The sequence below is a fragment of the Castor canadensis genome, chromosome 19 (genome assembly GCF_047511655.1).
Source record: "Castor canadensis chromosome 19, mCasCan1.hap1v2, whole genome shotgun sequence".
Lineage (NCBI taxonomy): Eukaryota > Metazoa > Chordata > Mammalia > Rodentia > Castoridae > Castor > Castor canadensis.
The window spans coordinates 29830028-29850480 of NC_133404.1; the positions used below are offsets into that span (position 1 = coordinate 29830028).

The 20453-nt window shown below is 39.1% G+C and overlaps 1 protein-coding gene across 2 annotated transcripts in view; it reads left to right on the forward strand.

Moving 5' to 3' along the window:
- Positions 1 to 20453, forward strand: part of Cers3 (ceramide synthase 3) — a 104494-nt gene that overhangs the window by 24978 nt on the left and 59063 nt on the right. For both annotated transcript variants that reach the window (XM_074062101.1, XM_074062103.1), the window contains exons 2-3: positions 6403 to 6576; positions 16835 to 16949. In XM_074062101.1, the coding sequence (XP_073918202.1) occupies positions 6404 to 6576; positions 16835 to 16949 (288 nt within the window). In that variant the 5' untranslated portion in view covers position 6403. The remainder of the gene's footprint in view (positions 1 to 6402; positions 6577 to 16834; positions 16950 to 20453) is intronic.

The following is a 20453-nucleotide window of genomic DNA, read 5'->3' on the forward strand; positions in this document are numbered from 1 at the left end:
CTGGTGGATCAGACTTGGACAACCATGGAGACCAGGGCAATCACCAAGGTCAAGAAACTGAGAAATAGCAGCCGTCTTTCCCATCGTAGGGGCAGCCTCCTGGCAGGATGCCATCTACTGCTACCAGGTAGCACTGTCTGCTGCAGCTCACGGTCCCAAGGAAAGCATCTGATCTAGGCCTACTGCAATGCCAGTGGAGCGATGCTAGCAGATGGAGAATTGTTCACTATGACTTACGGTGAGAGAGGTATTGCACCAACTCTGCGCATGGCGGGGACTTTCCCTACCTTCTACGAGGGCTAGATACTGACCTAGCTCCAAAGTGGCCTGTCCAGCACACTTGGTCAGGGGAATGTGGCTCAGAAGCATGCCAGAGACAGTGGCTATGAGTAGGGTTAGAGGATTTTGTAGTCTTAGGAGCAGCTATGAAGGTGTCAAGAGAATGTGACTTTTTCCCTGCTAATAGTCTGAAATGGCATGGAGGATTGGAAGAGGGTGTCTGTCCCATCTCTCTTAACCTTATTTCTCTATTTAGCCTTTGATCTTAGAAAGAGGGAGAGAGAGGGAAAGGGAGGGAGGGAAGGAAGGGAAGGATGGAGAGGGAGAGAGAGAATGGTAGAGATGGTGGAGAGGGAGAGAGAGAATGATAGAGATGGTGGAGAGGGAGAGAGAGAGAATGGTAGAGATGATGGAGAGGGAGAGAGAGAATGGTAGAGATGGAGAGGGAGAGAGAGAGAATGGTAGAGATGGTGGAGAGGGAGAGAGAGAATGGTAGAGATGATGGAGAGGGAGAGAGAGAGAATGGTAGAGATGGAGAGGGAGAGAGAGAATGGTAGAGATGGTGGAGAGAGAGAGAGAGAATGGTAGAGATGATGGAGAGGGAGAGAGAGAGAATGGTAGAGATGGAGAGGGAGAGAGAGAATGGTAGAGATGATGGAGAGGGAGAGAGAGAGAATGGTAGAGATGGTGGAGAGGGAGAGAGAATGGTAGAGATGGTGGAGAGGGAGAGAGAGAGAATGGTAGAGATGATGGAGAGGGAGAGAGAGAGAATGGTAGAGATGGTGGAGAGGGAGAGAGAGAATGGTAGAGATGGTAGAGAGGGAGAGAGAATGGTAGAGATGGTGGAGAGGGAGAGAGAGAATGGTAGAGATGGTAGAGAGGGAGAGAGAGAATGGTAGAGATGGTGGAGAGGCTGTCTGAAGGGACAAACCGGATCATTGAACCCATGCCTGTAGCACATGACATGTTGGCTTTGGAGGTCTAGTGGACACTTTTATACTTGAGGGGCAGTTGTCTGAGGGAGACACTTTTTCAGGGAAGTTTTTTTTTTTGCTTTTTATTTTTATTTTTTTCTGAGAGTCTCCTTATATATCTCAGACTGGCCTCCTACCTCAGCTCCTGAGTGTTGGGATTGCAGGCCTGCACCACTACCTGCAGCTTGCTTTTTCTTTTTTAAGGCATGCTGTTTTTTTTCTTCCAGAAAGTCATGAACTTAAACTCATGCTGAAGTCCAAACCTAGATAGAGTCCTTCTTTCAGTTGTTTGTGTTTCTGTGTTTGAAGATACAGCTTGACTTGAGAGAATCTGGGAGGTAAAACTTAAGCCTAGTGAGTGAAGTATTAATAGGAAACTCTAGGGTGAACTTCATGGTGAACCATGGACTAAAAGGTTCATGTGTTAAAAGGTGACAAAGCTGAGGAGACCTCAACATTATTCCATACAGTTCACATACTATACAATTCGCTTATTTAAACTGTACAATTCAGTCTTTTTTTAGAGTAGTCAGAGTTGCACAACCAATATGACACCCATTTTTAATGTTTTCATCACCTCTGAAAGAAATCCTGCACTCTCTCTTAGAAGTCATTTTCCATTTCCCTTCAATTGTACCCTGACCCCAATCCTAAGAAATCTTTAGCCTACTTTCTGTCTCTGGACTTGTTTATTCTGAATTTTTCACATATACAGAATTATAAATCATGGCCTTTTGTGTCTGGCCTCTTTTACTTAATGTAATGTTTTTGAGGGTCGTCTATGTTATAACATGAATCCTGAGCAGATACCTAGGAGTAGAATGCCAGGTGACACGGTAGCTACATCATCAATATTTCAAGGAGCTGCCAGACTCTTTCTTCCCCAGCAGCTGTACCATTCGCCGTTCCCACCAGCAGTGTCTGAGAGTTCTGATTTCTCCATAGTCCACCAACATTTGCTATTTTTTTTTATTACACCCATCCTACTAGGCATGAAAGGTTATCTCTGTGTGATTAGCATATCTCTCCTGGCAATAACATTGAACGTGCTTTCTTGTGCTTATTGGCTATTTGTCTATCTTTGGTGAAATGTCTATTCATATCCTTTGCCTATTTTTAAGTTGGATTACTTGTCTTTTTTATTATTGAGTCTTAAGTGTGCTTTGTGTAGTCCAAATGTAAGTTTAGTTTTCAGTATTGTTTCAATATAGTTTTCACATATTTTCCCCCATCCTGTAGGTTGTCATTTTTACATTTTTTTTTCTGGCAGTGCTGGGGTTTGCTTGCTAGACAAGTGCTCTACCACTTGAGTCATACCTCCAGTCCAAGATTTTAGTTTTGATGGAGTCCAGTTGGTCTCTGTTTTTTCTTTTGCCTCTTATGTATTTATTGTCATATGTAAGAAGGCTTTCTTAAGATAAAGTCACCAAATCTCTTTCCTGTATCTTATTCTCAGAATTTTATAATTTTAGCTTTATGTTTAGATTGTGTTTCATTTTGAGACTTTTTTTGTCTTTTGTATGATGTACAAGAAGGTATTATGAAAGCTTCTAAAGCTACAATAATTGATATTTGGTGACAGCACACAGAAAAGAGTGAATAATGCAGACTTGTTTACCTTTTCTCAGTTCAAACTACATTTTCCAGAGGCTGTCCTCAACTTCCTTCTTCTTCCTATCATCCATTAAATGTTTTGGGGTATTTTATTTTGTTTTGTTGGGTATTAAACTTACTATGGTTTTCAATAGATCTTGATTCACTGCTTGCATATAATGTATAAGGAATTTAGAGTGAAAACTTCTAAATAACAGTTATAAGCTATTTGATAAGTTACATCTAACACTGTAATCTCAAGTAGCATTTTAGAAGTGAGCAGATTGTTATGTATAGTAATTATTAGATTGAGGAAAAAATACCTGACTCTCTGCCATTACTATTATTCCTTAAATCCTTGTCTATTAACTTTGGAGCAAGTAAAGTCACAAATATGTGGAGGCAAACTTCTAGAGAAAATACTTTTGCTCTTGTATTTGTATTTAGTTGTGATTTGTGTGAAGAACCCAAGCCTGGTACGAGGTTTTGGCTCCAGTTAGTTTATAAGATCTGAAAGAAGTTTGGAGTTTGACTCAAAGGCTTGTGTCTGTCTGCTTTTGTTCTGAGCTGTATTTGAGTGTGAGACATTATGTAGATTTCTCTTCGTGTTCTTTTTTTGGTCAGTTTTGTCAGATGTCCCAGGCAACCAAGCTTGAATCCTCAGTTATTTATCACACAGGCTGTCAAAGTTGGTTAATTTGTAGTCCCTAACAGCTACTCCCCATTCCAGACCCACATCAACTCTGACTCATCTGTAAGCTCTCTGAGGTCCAGCATTACTCCTTCACCCCTTTCCTTCCTTGCTCGAAAGCCCAACAGAGAGGACGTATTCTGTACATCTCAGTTGAACTCTTTATGCCACCACATTTGCACAATCTAGCAGCTGTGTAGGTGGGACTTACTTTTCCCTCTCAGGGTAGAAATTATATTGAAATGATAATCCATAAAAAGAAGGTGGCCTTTCTCCAAGGGCACAGCGACAGGTATGCTCCTGTAGATGAGCACTTCCCTGAACGCTGGGTAAGAGGTTGACCTGAAGCAGGGAACTACCCTACCAGAGTTCAGTCCTTGGTTCGAATGTGGATCTTTCTGAAGGATGGCGGGTCCAGAATTCTTCCTGTCTGAAGTCTCTGCAGCAGTCCATTATCTGCCCTATCCTGACCCTGGTGAGTCCTTACTCTCACTGCTACCCTACTTGTTTTGTTCCTTGCATTTTCTGAGGTGTTTTTCTCTCAGTCTCACTTCTCTCTTGGCCTCTCTTTATTCTCAACCCAGTTTGGATCTTATGAACGATGTCATTATAGCATCTTCAGCTCTCTGATGCCACTGTGTTAGCTCCAGTTTTCCCATTCCTGACCAGCTCCAGATGGCACCATAGCTTCTCCATCCCCTGAAATGTGCTCCTCTCCACTGCCTACAGAGCTGCCCAAGGCCAGGGGTGGTTTGTGGCAGGATTGAGATCAGTCCTCAGACTACCAGATTAAAGAGTTGTGTCTGCCAAGAGGGTCCCCTTCCTTGAATCAGCACAAAGACACTTTGTGGGCTGCAGGATCTGGCTGGCAAAATGACCTTTGTAACATACCTGACCATTTTACTCTTCAGCTGGTTCCATTTGCTAACGTCCAAGCTCCTTGGAACAGAATATGCATCCTATGACCCAGCCCTGTCTACCTCACCAGCCTTGTGATGAGAGCAGCCATATGATCAGTTATCCTGACCAGAACACTTTTGCAACAAAGGAGCCATTAATAATTACGCCAGGACAATAAACTGAGTCCAAATGGCACCTGTGACCCATAACCCACTGTCGTTCCACCACACTGTTGATAGTTTGCCATGTATACTTTCTTATTTCTGGATCAGGAGGTTTTGATAGATATTTTGATCACTCTTGGAATTTCAGGACATTTTGACTCCTTTTCTGATTAAACATTTAAAAATAAAAAGAAAACATTCTCAAGATCAAAATGGCTGCAGCCTAAGCAATGAGACTAAGACATGTAAGTGACATTGTATATATGTGATCTTCATTCCTGTTTCCTGGCATATTCCTAAAATCCTTGGACTCTCTGAAGTGACTGAGTTGACTGGTAGCCCCTAAGAAACCTCAGTAAAGATCAAGGTAGTTTAGAAGGTTGGGACTTTCAGCCTCACCCTCCAAACTTTTTTTGGGTTGAGCCTCAGGGGCTGAAGATTGAATTGATCACCAAAGGCCAAGGACTTAATCAATCACACTTCTATATTGAAGTCTCCGTAACTACCCCAGAAGGACAGAGTTCAGAGAGCTTCCAGATAGTGGAACATGAGGAGATTCTTGGAGGGTGGCACAGCCCTTACCACATGCCTTGCATCAGCCATCTCTCCATCTGTGCCCCTGACAAATAAATAAATGTGCTTCCCAAGTCCTATAAGCTACTCCAGCAAGGTAATTAAACTCGCGGAGGTGACTGTGAGAAGCCAGTGTGTGGTCAATTGTTAGAAGCATGGGTAAAACAAGCTAGTGCTTGAGTTTGGCATCTGAAGGGGAGCAGCAGTCTTGGGACTGAGTCGATAAATACTTCAAAATTGAATTGGATTATAGGATACCCACCTCATGTCTGCTGCTGCAGAATTGCTTGCTCACTGATGGGGAGAGATCCCCATACCTTTTTGGGGGGTACACAAATCTGTATTGATTATTGTATAAGAGCAGAGGAAAAACAACAGAATTTAATTCTATGCTTTTCTGTACTTCTGGTTCTTGATCATAGTGCTTTCTCTCCTTAAAACTCCTCCTCCTAGCTCTTCTGCTTTTCCTACGCCTATTTCCATTTATTATTAAGAACCTCTCAAGAACCATCGGTTCCAACTATCTTTCTTTCCCTGACACACCTGGGCTGAGTACCCATCATCTTCTGACAGCATCTTCTCGTTACCTTTTTTATTATACCTAAAAAAATGTGTTGAAGTCACCTGTTCAGACCTGCTTTGCCTATGTGACTATTTGTCCCCAAGGCAGGAGCCTTGTTCTGTTAATTTGTGTACCCAGTGCCCAGCATAGTGCTTCGCAAATAACAGAATCTCCATAAACAATTATCTACACAGACTAATTTTAATTCTTTGTTTTAATATGAAATTAAATGTGGCTGTCCTTTATTTTCTAGAAAATTCCTTAGAGCAGTAGTGAAACTTAGAGTTTTTAAGAGGTTGACTTCTGACATTTCGAAGTTGTAAAACCTATTGTTAAATATTTTTAAATCATAAAATCATCTAAGAGGAAAATGCACACCCATAATATCCACATATGTGCTGCCCAAGGTGTGAACAGTAGTGTGTTAAACTTCAGTCTTCCATGCCATAGCTAAAATGGTTCTGAGCCTGTTGGAAGAGTAATTCTTATTAAATGCAATAAAGAGTAATGAACCCTTAAATAATAGTATTCCATTCTTGCTTTATTTTCATAGTGCTTCTGTTTTAGGTATTTTGTGTTTGTGTGAAGGTGGTCAAGATTTTCTGTTTTAAGTGTTGATGTGACAAATCTAGTAGATTCTAATATAGTCTCTTTCTATTTTTCTAGAATGTTTCACGCATTTAAAGAATGGTTCTGGCAGGAAGGATTCTGGCTTCCTCCAACAATAAAGTGGTCAGATCTTGATGATCACGATGGACTCGTCTTTGCCAAACCTTCTCATTTGTATATGACAATTCCATATGCTTTTCTCTTGCTGATCGTCAGACATTTCTTTGAAAAGTAAGTAGTACTTGTGCAACTTCCCTTCCCACTCCCCTTCTTTTCTCCAACTCTAGACTGATAAAGTCAGAATTGATGAAGTTCTTAAGAATCTCTTGTTTAGAAGTTGTCACTTATGGGCTACAGGTTCTTGGGTGGAATTTGTTAATCAAGGGCACACCAAGTATTATTTAGAAGCTGAGGAAGGAAAAATTAGAAATGTAGACACCACTGAATGCTTTGGTTTTACAGTGCATAAAATTGAGATCGAGATGGATTAAGGGTAGATGTCCAAAATCAGTGCACAATGTATGTGTGTATGGAAATAGCACACTGAATCTCATTAATTTGTACAGTTAGTATGTGTTAATAATAAAAATGAAAGACAGGTTAAGAATCCCAGAGACTATTACTTAGGGACAATGACACTGGGAACTCAGTTTATCTTCCACTGTGCTATGGTGTCTGAAAATAAAAATACAATCCCAGAGTGAGAGTGTTAGGAGAGTCTGTGGCTTGGCGATGCATATCACTCTAGAATACCTGCAAAATAACATAAGTGACTCATTAAAGGCAAAACCAAACATTGGTGCACAGCATAGCCTATTTTAAAGGTTTGTTTAAGGGTTTATAGTTGCCCTTCATTCCAAAGCATAAGGAAATCAAAGAAAAAATGTCAGTTTGCTTCCTCAGAAAACAGTAAACTTCCTTTTCTTGATTTAATTTAAATAGGTATTTCTTCCAACTTTTTATTAAAATTGTGCTAGGGTTTCCATAACAGGAGATAAATGTTCATCTATAGTCTCTGGTGTTGTCTATGTTTCAAAAAAACTGTTATTAGCACATTAATTTATTTGGAGCAAAAAAGAATATTTGAATGGTGAGAGCTGGAAAAACTTAAGACAAACTCCGATAAAGATCATGTTATCCAAGACTAACTGTAATAACAGATCGTATGTTCATAACTGCTTTCAGGGTCCTTATCTGGAGAGTTTGTTTGACCAGCTCTGTTGCATGGGCTTGCCAGAAGGCTTTTGAACAAATAATAATTTTGTCTGAGCCAACCATGTACTGTTGCTATGGGGGGAAGAGAAAGCTCCTGGATCCCACTAGGTTGTGGCTGAACACATTTGTAAATGTGCTTCCTTTTTAAAAGCTAATTCTACTTTTTACTCACATACTTAGATTTGTTAAACAATGTATAAATGAAGTAGAGTTTGCCACTGCACTTCAAAAATAATAAAGTACTCTTAACTATCCTGAAATACTTGCTTTTCTTTCATTGTATTTGGTGATCTTTGAATTCAGCATCTAGGTCCATTACTTACCCCATTCAAGATTTTCTACTTTTTTTTTCTTTTATTCATATGTGCATACAATGTACTTTTTTGTACAATTGATATATTCTAATAGAATCTTCTGATTTTATTCATGTCTTAACATGTATAAGAGTTGAATCATGCAATAAGAAAGCAAATCAGATTTCCTACCTTTTGGAAGGCAGCTCCATTTTCTTCAGTTCAGCGAGGACAGTAAGCCAAGTTTTCTTTTGATTGCCACAGGAGCACAGCTGTGGAAGACCAACTTGTAATGTCAGCAATTAGGAAGAAACCCAATTCTTTTTTAATTCTTAGGACCATCCTTGTCTCTTCTCAAAGGATTAAGTATAATCAATATTTTCTTTTTAATATACTTGTAACTTTAGCAACCAATAACTAACCCTCAGCTTTTTCCATTCCATGATACTCCAGAAATCTGTATGTTGTTCCACTATTTTCCCTTCTCTTTTAGTGCAAGAGAAAAAAGGAAAATTTATCATGGGAGGTCATACTTTTCAAAGATTAAGTTTATATTTTTCCAGAACTTCTATATCATTTCTGAAATATTAAGCCATTTGTATTAAAATGTTACTTATACCTTGCGGCTAATAGGAATTTACAATTTAAGCAATATATAAAATCATAAATGGTATTATCTCAGTCTGCTGGTAAGAAAATGAGAGGTTAGTGACCTGGTCGGTCAAAATGAATAGATGCAGGACTTGAACTCCCATATTACAGGAGTTCAGGGTTGTTGGTTTTAGTGTTTGCTTTTTCTATTACATCAGTACTTCTTGGACGTTCACAGTAAAACACTCCTGATTGTGGAAGAAAGTAAATGAATCTTTTGAGAATAAAGAAGACATAGCTCAGAGAGATGATTGCAAATGTGCAAATTTCTGAGCTATCTTCAAAGTTCATATGAGTGTGACACTGTGTTTTAGCATATCCCATGCTATATTTATCACAAGAATGCGTCTTTCTTTCTTAGAGTGTTCTTAATGGTACACCTTCTCATTCTACAAAGTGACTGAGAGATGTGATTTAGCTGGCTCCTCTTTGTCCTTTAGTCCTAGACACAAAGCACTTAAGATCAGGAAATAATGTCCCTTCCCTGAAAAGTTACAGTGGAGAGACAGACTTTCTTTTGTTTTCTTATTAGAAACAGAAGAGGAGAAATATGAAAGTGATTAACATTTGTTTTGTATTTAGGATTTCCTTTACTTGCAATTTTTGGTGTGTAACTTATGTTTTGATTATTTATTTATATATTATTACTAGCACTTTCTAACTAGTTTGTTTTTTTGTCTTTTCTTTTATCTGTTTGAAGTGTGACTTAAAGGTGATCTAAGCAACTTAAAGTCCAACACTTGTGGAATAAACAGATTATCTCAGATTAAATTATGACCCCAGAAGTCAAAGACAGAGCTGGAAGTGGTAAAAAAATCACAAGAGCACTTTTTTCTTTTACTTAATTGTGTAAGGAATAGATTTCCCACTTCTGCCATTTCCACTCAGTACCATAAAGTCATGAAGAGACAAAGTGTCCTTCATTCTTTAAAAGAACAATAGAAGAAGAGTAACCCATCTCCAGCAATTTACAGGAGTTAAAAAATTATTAGCTGTTACCAATTGTAAAAATGGAAATCGTCTCAAGATTGGTGCATTACTTCTATTTATTTTTTTTTTTGGTTCTGGGGTTTGAACTCAGGACCTACACCTTGAGCCACTCCACCAGCTCTTTTTTTGTGAGGGGGTTTTTCGAGATAGGGTCTCTCGAATTGTTTGCCCAGTTGGCTTCAAACTGTGATCCTCCTGATCTTTGCCTCCTGAGTAGCTAGGATTACAGGCGTGAGTCACCAGTGCCTGGCTAGTGCATTACACTTACTTGTGATCTGAGACTTGCACTACTCCAGATATTCTGTTCTTGTAGGTGGAGCTTTCTCTGCTTATAGACACACTTTCTTCTTAGGGACCTTGAGTCTCTCTTATGCCAGTAAGCTATTGCATCTTCTTAGGAGAACATACTTAATACCTGCATTCCTTTTATTCTATAAAGAATATTGAAAACAAGTGGGGAGATTTGGTACTACTATGCTTTTGGTTTCCACATAAGGGATGGGGCTGCTACACAAAGAAGGGTTGTTTGGAGTCTGAATGGGGCTATCTGAAGGCTTAGTTCTGTAATGTAGCAGACCTAAGGGATTCTGTCCCTTGGAATTAACCTAATTTTGAACTGTTTACATGGGAGCAGGAGTTTACCAGTCTTTTGTCTTCTTCTCTGACTTTTTTCTATTCCATGTGAAAATGAAAGTTCAGGCAAATTAGTGTCCAAAGTTCCTTCTAGTGCTAAGATTTCTCATTTTCCTTTTCTCTTCAGTTCAGTTACAGAATATTGATTGTGCTTCTTTTCTCTTTTTTAAGACACCTAAAAAACTAGCTAGCATTTGTTGCCCTTAACGCAGAGAAACTAAAGCAGATACCTTAAAGCAACTGAAGCCAATAGGAAAAGGGGACCAGGAACTAGAGAAAAGGTTAGATCAAGAAGAATTAACCTAGAAGGTAACACCCACGCACAGGAAATCAATGTGAGTCAATGCCCTGTATAGCTATCCTTATCTCAACCAGCAAAAACCCTTGTTCCTTCCTATTATTGCTTATACTCTCTCTACAACAAAATTAGAAATAAGGGCAAAATAGTTTTGCTGGGTATTGAGGGGGGGGAGCGGGAGGGGGTGGAGTGGGTGGTAAGGGAGGGGGTGGGGGCAGGGGGGAGAAATGAACCAAGCCTTGTATGCACATATGAATAATAAAAGAAAAAGGAAAAAAAACCACATTTTAATTGAGTATCTATTCATATTTATGAACATTTACATTAGGTAAGGTGATTGATATCTTAGATTTATTTGGAGAGGAAAGATAGAACTGAATTAGAGCAAGGAACTGAATTAGAGCAAGTGTATACATGTGCTCTGTTCTGTTACAAATGCTGCTTCTGTCCTTGAAGTTAACAAAGAGGACTGCATTTCCCTTTCTTGTTTAAATTAATGATTTTGATATACATTTGTCCTTCATATCATGAAGTGTGCTATAGATATGTGTACTTACCCAAAGGCAAGGACTTACCCATGTCCTTATCACTCTTTTGTCCTCTAGAAAGGAATTTATGCTCTATTTGGCTTTGAGATTGTTTTTTTTTCCTTACCACATAAATCTTTCACTCAATTCTGTTTGCTTTCTAATTTTTGCTAATTTTTTTCATTTCTAATGAGATAGCATCCAGTGAGTTTGATTAAGGACATATCATGTGAAACCATTTATTTTTATGTTATTTTGCTAAGTAAAAATAATGGGTGTTTTCTCCAATAGAAAGTTTCAACTAGTAGGTTGGCTAAAAGAACCAATTTTAGTATTTATCCAAATCCCTGTTAATATATTTTTTGAGATTTCGTTAATTTTAAGGATACCTTAGTGTTTGTTTGTGGTGGAGGGATTGAACCTTTTATGCCAGGGTAATTAATGAGCCATATTCCTCAAATCACAGACCTAGTAGCACAGTGTTGTTGGTCTGCATAAGAGGTTTTTCGGTGTGTCTCTTCCTCCTTATTTTTCACTAATTACCTTTGAGTACCATTGCCTACTCCTGCTCCTCTCTCTTCTGTGTTCTAATGTGTTTGATGCCTCTTTATTCATGTGATCCAGGAAACTATGTGCTTTATGTATATGCATTATTAGTTGACATAAATGGTATGCCACTAAGATCTACCTAATTCTCTTTCTTCATGAAAAAAATCACTGTTTTATGACCTATCCACATTGCTCTGTGTTCATCTGGTGCATAATTAGCTTTTTAAAGATGTGTCTCTGAAATACATGGGCCTTTTCCAAAGGAACTTACTCCATCTGGAATTTGGACTGGCTTATGCATTTTACCACATTATCTTATGAAATTTTTTATTCAACTCCCTTGGATATAAAAGTGAATTAAAGGGCTAAACAGTCACTCATAATGTAAATTTCTAGAACTTAATTAAATACAGAAACTCTTCTAAGTAACTACGAAATAGACTAGACCTGGCAAAAGTTATAGCCTTTGTTTGAACTGAAAGAATAGGAACACATCATTGTTTCTATTTGTTTATTCATTTTTTTTGAGATGGGTGTCTTTTTGTTGTCCAGACTGGTCTTGAACTCATGAGCTTAAGTGATAGGCTATTATTCACCAGAAGAGGGAGTAAACTACAAGTATGTGCTATGACATGGAAGCACGTCAGAACATTGTGCTCAGTGAATGAAGCCTGACAAAAGTGATTATATATTTTATGATTCCACTTATATTAAATATCCAAGAAAGGAAAAGCTATAAAGACAGAAAAGAAAGAGAACACCCACAGAGTGGGAGAAAATATTTGCCAACTATACATCAGACAAAGGACTGATAACCAGAATATACAGGGAACTTAAAAAACTAAATTCTCCCAAAACTAATGAACCAATAAAGAAATGGGCACGTGAACTAAACAGAACTTTCTCAAAAGAAGAAATTCAAATGGCCAGAAAACACATGAAAAAATGCTCACCATCTCTAGCAATAAAGGGAAATGCAAATTAAAACCACGCTAAGATTCCACCTCACCCCTGTTAGAATAGCCATCATCAGCAACACCACCAACAACAGGTGTTGGCGAGGATGCGGGGGAAAAAGGAACCCTCTTACACTATTGGTGGGAATGTAGACTAGTACAACCACTCTGGAAAAAAATTTGGAGGCTACTTAAAAAGCTGGACATCGATCTACCATTTGATCCAGCAATACCACTCTTGGGGATATACCCAAAAGACTGTTACTCCAGAGGCACCTGCACATCCATGTTTATTGCGGCACTATTCACAATAGCCAAGTTATGGAAACAGCCAAGATGCCCCAGCACTGATGAGTGGATTAAGAAAATGTGGTATCTATACACAATGGAATTTTATGCAGCCATGAAGAAGAACGAAATGTTATCATTCGCTGGTAAATGGATGGAATTGGAGAACATCATTCTGAGTGAGGTTAGCCTGGCTCAAAACACCAAAAATCGTATGTTCTCCCTCATATGTGGACATTAGATCAAGGGCAAACACAACAAGGGGATTGGACTATGAGCACATGATAAAAGCGAGAGCACACAAGGGAGGGGTGAGGATAGGTAAGACACCTAAAAAACTAGCTAGCATTTGTTTCCCTTAACGCAGAGAAACTAAAGCAGATACCTTAAAGCAACTGAGGCCAATAGGAAAAGGGGAACAGGTACTAGAGAAAAGGTTAAATCAAAAAGAATTAACCTAGAAGGTAACACTCACGCACAGTAAATCAATGTGAGTCAATGCCCTGTATAGCTATCCTTATCTCAACCAGCAAAAACCCTTGTTCCTTCCTATTATTGCTTATACTCTCTCTACAACAAAATTAGAAATAAGGGCAAAATAGTTTCTGCTGGGTATTGAGGGGGTAGGGGGGAGAGGGAGGGGGCGGAGTGGGTGGTAAGGGAGGGGGTGGGGGCAGGGGGGAGAAATGACCCAAGCCTTGTATGCACATATGAATAATAAAAGAAAAATGAAAAAAAAAAGACAGAAAAGAAATTAGTGGTTGCTGATAAGCACATTTGAGGAAGACACCAATTAACAGTAAATATGCATGAGGGATTATATTGAGGTGATGGAAGTGTTCTAAAATTTTTAAATAGTAAAAATAAAATGATGAGGGAATTGAAATGGTGCTCTAAAAATATCCTTTCAACACACAGAAGATAGTAATAGAATAGCAGAGAAAGAAGGCTTACATATAGAAAATAAGTAGCAAAATGGCAGACACAAATCCTGCCTACATTCTTGGTAATTATCTTAAATGTAAACCAATTAAGCACTAATCAAGAAACATGGCTAGGAAGAATAGATATTAATATATCTATTCTTGTAAACACAACTATATGCTGTCTACAAGAGGCACACTTAAGGTTCACAGATACGAATACATTGAAAGTATAAGGATGGAAGTGATAATCCATTCAAACGATAACCAAAACAGATCTGGACTGGCTTTACTAATACCAAATGTAGACCATAAGAGATTTTTAAATTGTTACTAGAGACAAAGAGAATTTTGTAATGACAGAAGAGTAAATCTGTCGAGAAGATACAGTAATTATAAACATATGTACCTAGCAACAGTTTGTCTGCAGTGCTGGGGCTCAAACACAGGGCCTCATGCTTGCTAAGCAACCACTGTACAATTTGAGCTATGCCCCCAGCCCCTTGGTTTTTGTTTTGTTTCTGAGATAGGGTCTCCGAGAGAAAGGCCTTTGCTGGTTTTGAGCTCATGATCCTCATGTCTCTACCTCCCACATAGCCGGGATTACAGACATGCACCACCATACTTGGCAAAGGAGATATTCTCATGAACACAAATAGCATTCTCTGTAATAGGCCATATGTTAACAGACTTGTTTTAACAAGCACCAATAAACTTAAAAGGATTAAAATCATGCAAAGTAGATCCTCTGACCACAATGAGATGAAATTAAAACTCATTACCAGTAGGAAATTGAGAAATTGACAATAAATGAAAATTAAATAGCAGGAAATCCCAAGGTAAATTAGAAAATACTTTGAAATGAGTGAAAAAGAAAATACCATACCAGAATTTATGGGATGCATCATTAACAGTTCTCAGAGGGAAATTTGTAGCTGTAAACTCCTACATTTAAAAACAAAGAAAGATCTCAAATCAATAATCTAAACTTTTACCTTAAGAAACTAGAAAAATAAGATCAAACTAAACTTAAAGCACACAGAAGTTAGCAAATAATAAAGGTTGTAGTAGAAAGTTAAGAAAAGCTGCTGCACACCACAATGGACGGTTGAGGGTGAGAGGACTGAGTGCTGAGGGACTTGGAGGAGCTGGAAGTCTGACCCTTCTGGAGAGGAACGCAAACTGCGTAGCCAGTGGGGAAAGCCGTTCGCTCAGTTATTATAAAGTTGAATGTACACTTTCCACACCACGCATCAATTGCATTCCTAGATATTCACACAAAAAGTTGCTATGTTTCATGTGTTAGGACTTTAAACAGAAATATAGTAATTTCTTTAAGATAATCTCACCAAATATTTTTCTTTTTTTCTTCGGGTGCTGGGGATTGAACTTAGGACTTTGTGTATGCCAGGCAAGACTCTACCACAGAGCTACACCAGCACCCACTTTTTTTGTGCAATATGTTCATCCTTGGTAGTCTTAAAAAATAAAAATGAAATTCTAAATAGGATAGCTTATCCTAATTTCTAGATTCTATATATAAATATATTTGAATTAACATAAATTTTAGAACTGTGTGATTTATTTTATATTTTGAAATTACCTCTTGTGTATAAGATCTGAACATTGTTCTTGAACTTTTGGTAGGCAGATGTTGGCTATAGATAGCTCCAGTGACAATGTACATTAGTTGCTTTCCATTGCTGTAGCAAAATATCTGGGGCAATCAATTTATAAAGGAAAAAGTTTGTCTTGCCTCATGGTTCTGGAGATTCCCCTCCACAGTTGAATGGCCCAGTGCTTTTGGCCCCTGGTGAGGGTGGCACACCATGGCAGGAACACATGGAAGAGAAAACTGCTTACCTCGTGAGCTGGGAAGCAGAAGAAAAGGTGAAGTGTCCAGGATCCCACACTCCCCTTTAAGGACACACTTTCCAGACCTAAAGGCTTCTCAGTAGGCCCCACTTCTTTTAATTTTTTTTTTACCCATTATGATTTATTCTCTACAATACTTTGTTAAAGAGTTCAATGATTTGCACTCAGAAGTTATATATCCAAGAGACAACCAAGTGTAATGTAAAGTATTGGTCTGAAGTCTTTGCACAGAAGGCCATACAGTCTCTTGCTTCAGGGAAATAAGAACATAAGTAAACAACAAGAACACGTAGCTCTCCAGGCTCCAGAAACCTTAATGGAAAATAGCAGCAACAGTTAGTGAAATCGTAGATGTTAACATACCATGGTATACAGATCTTGTGCAAAATATTAAAATTAACACCCAGGACTTCTTTTGTCGAGATGATTTTTATTATAAACAGTAAAATATTTGTAACGTCTCAACTACCAACCTTTCTTGTGGAAAGGGCATCTAGCATGAATTAACATTATGAAGCAAAAAGTTCAAGAACCTCACAATGGAAACTTTCCAACACTGACAAACTCTAGCAATCAATGACATTCTCCTTAACTCCATGTAAAACAAGAACAATTCATAATTACAGAGAGGGTGTCCTCGCTGGTGGCATGATGAGACAAGCCAACTTTTCAGACCAAAAAGCACTCACAGCAAGGGCTTAAACAAGCTCCAAAGGAAGCCAGTGAAGTTGAGCTGGTTCCTTGAAAACAGTGGTTACCTACTGTTCATCTCGAGTGGCCCAAGGACAAAGGGAACACTGGGCAGGAAACAGTCCTTTTCCTCTACCCACCACTCATTCAGCTTGGACCAGCCATCTCATCACTGCTTTGGTCAATGTGTGGGAAGGCAGTTCAGTTCCAGTTCAGAGCTGTTACCTCCCTGTGCAAAGCTGCCACATGGATGAGCCACATGCATTTTTCCTAAGAGCCACCTACTCCACGTTTCCTTGAGGCAACCATGTCTGTACATCTGCAGAGTGCTTCCTGACTAGGCCCTGGTCAGAACAGACCCCAACATTGTCCATTCCTTCTGTAGGCCCCACTTAAAGGTCCACCACATCTCCCAGTAGTGACACCCTGGGAACCAGCCTTTAGTATATGGACCTGTGAGGACAGTCATCATCCCAACTAGCACAGCAGAGCAAATGATTGGTCTCCCACTGGGCACCTAAAGTTTCAGCTCAAGCTTTCTGGTGTCATTGTAGATGTGTTCTCAGATTTTGAACTTACTTGCTTTTTGTATTTTTTGTAGGTTTGTTGCCTCACCTCTAGCAAAAACATTTGGCATTCAGAAGACAACTCGAAAAATTGTGCCCAACACCATCTTAGAGAGCTTTTTCAAGCACTCCACAAAGCAACCGTCACATGTAAGTACAAGTTCTTTGCTTCTGGACTTAGAGATCTCCTCTCTTCATGGTTCAGTCATCTGTGGTTTCACTTGACTGCAAGAAATCTCTTCCAGCCAACCAAAAGTTTTGATTCACTTGGATTCCTTTCCTTTTTTTCAGTCCCAGGGATTAAACCTGAAACATTGTGCTTGTGTGGCAACTACTCAACCACTTCCTTTTGAGTCACATCCCCCAATCTTTTAGCTTTTAATTTTTTCTGTTTTTCAGACAGGGTCTCATCCTTCTGCCTCTGCTTTCTCCTCACCTGGGATTACAGACATGTACCACCAAACCTGGCTTTATTTGGATTTATTACTTTGCTCTGTTCATAGACTAGATAGATCCCAAGCAAATGTAAAATTATAAATAAATATAATAGACATTAAACACTAATAGTTGAACGATTGTTTTCAACTATAACGTTAAATCATGCCATTAGTGCCATGATTTGGTTGTAAAGATCACAATTTAATTTTTAATGGTAATATATACAAAGTATTCTGATGAAGAAAGTTACATGTTAGAATAGAGAAGCTCATATCTGATTTTTGATAATTGTGGCACCATCAAAATACATCACACTATGAAAGTGTCTATAATGTCACTTTTGTGAGTACCACTCTTACTTTGCCCACGGCCTCAGCATACTCAGAAATATGCTGTGACCTGGATTTTGGTCCAGAGGTGGAATTTTCAAGAGTGTCACAGTTCTTTTCACATATAATGTGTCTTTCTTTCATTTTTTTTTTCTTTTTGGTGGTACTGGGGTTTGAATTCAGGGCCTCACTTGCTAAGCAGCAGTTCTACCACTTCAGTCAAGCCCCCAGCCCATGAAGTGTCTTTCTTGAATGCTGCAGTGCACTGAATTGTTATACATCACCACGAAAGTTTTGAATGTAATACTGATACAGGTCTAGTGATCACTCCAGTTACATTATACTTTCATAATTAAAATATCAAACAAAACAAAATTTCCAAAGTGGCTCTGTGATGAATAGAGACAGCTATCACCAGTCATTTCAGAAATCAGGAAGTGTTTGCTAACACTATTTTAGGATAGGTAGATTTTTCTGAGAGTCCTCAGCGTTATTTGCTGAATTTGGTTGCATCTGTTACAACTGTTGCTTTCATTGTTCTGGTGGTCTCCTGCATGTGAAGGTGTGTCGAGGTGTAACCGCATAGCAGGAGGCATAGACACACACTGTTCATGACTAATAGGGCTGGCTCTGACTTGTTCTGTCCTTAGTTTCTCTAAAACAGGGATAGTCTGACAACTCATCTTCACATATTTTTTATTTCATGTGTTCTGAATGACCATTGTCATTCACCTAGATGTTTGGGTTCCATTCGGAGCTAGTAAGGTCTAAACATCATCTTACATTCTTCAAAATGAAGTCAGTTAGGTGTGTCTATGAAAAATCAGGGCTCTTTCAACGAGTCTTTAGGATCGTTCATGTTTCTGTTTTGGAATAACTGACAATAGTAACCCTTGTGTAAGGTGTGAAGGGCAGCACTGTCTTATTAGCTACAGCTCACTTTTACGGGATATTGAAAATAATCTAGAAAACTTGAGCGTTGCCAGTTTCCCTGCTATGGAAAGAAAGGGGTCACATAACAGTTAAAGGAAAGCTGAGAAAAATGAAAGGGACTTAGCGAATAAGTGATTTTCATGCCTGAGCTGACCGAGCTAGGTCCAGCCAGGGGAAATAAGCTGTCACGCAGCTCAAGTGCCCGAATCAAACGCTGAACCCAGCCACACTCCCTTCTGCTCTGAGTACAGTTCTCATCTGCTCTGCCCCAGGGACTTCTTGATCTGCCAATAGCATGTTAAAATGTGTTTCAAAGGTTGGAGCCGTATTTGCAGTAATTATTCTAACTCAGTTGACAGTGCACTCTAACTTAACATGCACATAATTTGGATGGTTACATCAAGTAAGAAAAAATGTGTAACATTGCCCCCTGAGTGTTAGGAAGCTTCATTTACTAAGGTAAGAGGATAAAGGGAAATAATTAAGATTCCTGCTTTAAAATGTGTGTCCCTTGAGTTCAAACCTCAGTACTTCTCCAAACAAGACTCCTAATTTATATTACTTTTAGCTCACAAAATTGAGGCAGTAATTGTACAGTGGATCAAGATAACAAATGAAATGCCACCTTCACTTACAAGTTGCAGAACTTAAGAAGATAAAGTATAACACAAGAAGGCAAAGTTCATGACTGAATTGAATTTCAGATTACTGAAACCAGTTGAATTCAAATGAATCTCACAATACTTTAGCATATTAATTTGGCCAATGAATTTGATCAAAGTACATTATATGCATGAAACCCTTATGTATAATTAATTTACACTAACAAGAAAACAAACAAGAGCCAGGGGTGCCTCGTGCCTGTAATTGTAGCTACTCAGAAGGCAGAAATTACTACATAGCCATAATAATAAAAACAGCATGATATTGGCACAAAAACAGACATGAAGACCAATGGATCAGAATAGAAGATCCATACATAAATCCACACATCTATAGCCGACCGATCTTCGACAAAGGATCCCAAAACACATGATGGAGAAAAGACAGCCTTTTCAACAAATGCTGCTTGGAAAACTCGATACCCTGATGTAGAAGACTGAAACTTGATCCCTATTTTTCACCCTGTACCAAAATCAACTCATAGTGGATCAAAGACCTTAATGTAAGGTCTGAAACTTTGAAACAACTCCAAGAAGCAGTAGGAAATACACTGGAACAGATAGGTATAGGGAACAACTTCTTAAACAGAAGGTGGAGATCAGGAGGATCACAGTTTGAGGCCAACCCTGGGCAAAAAGTTTGAGAGACCCCCCATCTCATCCAGTAAAAAGCTGTGTGTAGTGGTGCTGGCCTGTCATTCCCAGCAATACAAGAAGTGTAAATAGGATCAAGGCTCAGGCTGACCCAGACATAAATGCAAGACCCTATCACCAAAATAACTAAAGCAGAAAGGACTTGGAATGTGGCAAAAGTGGTAGAGGCCTTCATAGCAAGCACAAGGTCCTGAATTCAAACTCCAGCACCGCCAGAAAAGACATAATAAAGAAGAAGATGTAGCCCTGGAGACTGACCTGAAGCCAGTTCTGTGGTCAACAAAGCATTCCAGTTGGCTCGGTTGAGTCCACGGGTCCAAACACTTTTAGAGCAAAAGTTTCATCAAGTCAGCTTGTTTTATAGGTGAGACCTGTGAGAGGCAAAGAGACCGGCTGATTCTCCCACAGTGAAGAAGCTAGGCCTCTTGGCCACATTCTTTTCTCTTCCTTTGGGCCACACGACCTCTTCTGCAGGCTCACCGGGGAGGCTTTTCCCACACTTCCCAGCCCAAAGTGTAGAGAGAAGCTAAACCACAAGTGTGCAGGCACACTTGTGGGCCCAGAGTCCATGTCTGTTGTAGACTTTGTGTGCAGAGATGGGTAGGTTTTCTCATCTGTGCTTCAGTCTCCTCCTCTGT